This window comes from Emiliania huxleyi (assembly GCF_000372725.1).
Source record: "Emiliania huxleyi CCMP1516 unplaced genomic scaffold EMIHUscaffold_10731, whole genome shotgun sequence".
In the NCBI taxonomy this organism is placed as follows: Eukaryota; Haptophyta; order Isochrysidales; family Noelaerhabdaceae; genus Emiliania; species Emiliania huxleyi.
The window spans coordinates 1-1,078 of record NW_005201959.1 but is presented as its reverse complement, the minus strand read 5'-3'; the positions used below and the strand labels follow the sequence as shown (position 1 = coordinate 1,078).

The window sequence follows — 1,078 nt, the reverse complement described above, 5'->3', positions numbered from 1 at the left end:
CCGGCCGCGCCATCAGAGGGACGCGCCGCTGCGAGATGGGGGCCCGCGGTGACGGAGGCCAGGCGCGAGGCGGCGGCGGCGGCGGCGGCGGCGGCGGCGGCGGCGGCGGCGGCGGCGGGTCTCGGTGAGCGGCGGCGGGAGGAGGAGCGGCGGCGGCGGGAGGAGGAGCAGCGGCGGCGCTCGCTCGCTGTTGACGGGAGCGCTTTTGAGTCTGGGAGCCCATGCCACTGCGACCGGCGTGCCCGGGAACGGAGATCGCGCGCGCGCCGCCACTCACGACGCGCGCGCGATCTTCGCGGAGTCGGGTCCCCAGAGGGAAGCGGTCTTCTCGGCCGACGTCCAGCGGCGCGCAAGGAAGCAGGCGCAGCGGAGGCGGCCTAGCACCGGCTCGGCGCCGGGCGGTTGCGCTGCCCGCGAGCCGCGTCCTGAGCCTCGGCAGCGCGCTGCGCGGCGCGGCGCTCGCGCTGCTTCTGTGCCGAGAGCGGCATGATGTCTCGCCAGCGGAAGCTCGAGACTCCTCGGGTCCGCGAGTTGCACGATTTGCGCACTTGAGGGGAAATTGGCGTAAGCGTCTGAAAGCAGTCTTGGGTGGTAAGAGCTCTTTTTCACCAACACACCAACCAACCTTCTAGCTTTAGCGCAACACTACAGGGACCCGTCCATCATCGAGGCGGCCGCCTCCTCCGCCTCGCGCTCCATCTCGGTCGACGCAAGGATGCGGTCAGCGATCGGCCTCACGACGTCAGGCGAGCCGGGCAGCGAGCGGCGGCCCGCCTCGCACGCGCGCGTGAGGGCCGGCTCGATCGGCACGCGGCCGAGGAAGGGGACGCCGAAGCTGGCCGCCATGGCCTCCGCGCCGCCTCGGGCGGCGGGGAAGACGTCCACGTGCGCCGACAGCTCGAGCAGCTCGGGGCACCGCTCGGCGAGCAGGGCGAGCGCCGGGCCGGTCGCGTCGGCGCCGTCGGCGTCGCGCAGCGTGAGCGAGCGCAGCGGGACGGCCAGGCCGCTCATGTTCTCGACCACGCCGAGGACGCGGAGCTGCGTCTTTGCGCAGAAGGAGAGCTCCTTGCGCACGTCG

The 1,078-nt window shown here is 73.6% G+C and overlaps 2 protein-coding genes across 2 annotated transcripts; one reads left to right on the top strand and one right to left on the bottom strand.

Moving 5' to 3' along the window:
• Positions 1-63: 63 nt before the first annotated feature.
• On the top strand, positions 64-491 carry EMIHUDRAFT_374579 (hypothetical protein; the record flags this gene model as incomplete). The annotated part of the gene is made up of 3 exons (XM_005792441.1): positions 64-238; positions 302-305; positions 344-491. Coding segments are annotated over 3 exons (327 nt in total), but the record flags the coding sequence as incomplete, so codon positions are not given.
• Positions 492-655: 164 nt separating this feature from the next.
• Positions 656-1,078, bottom strand: EMIHUDRAFT_125589 (hypothetical protein; the record flags this gene model as incomplete). The annotated part of the gene is made up of 1 exon (XM_005792440.1): positions 656-1,078. A coding segment is annotated over one exon (423 nt), but the record flags the coding sequence as incomplete, so codon positions are not given.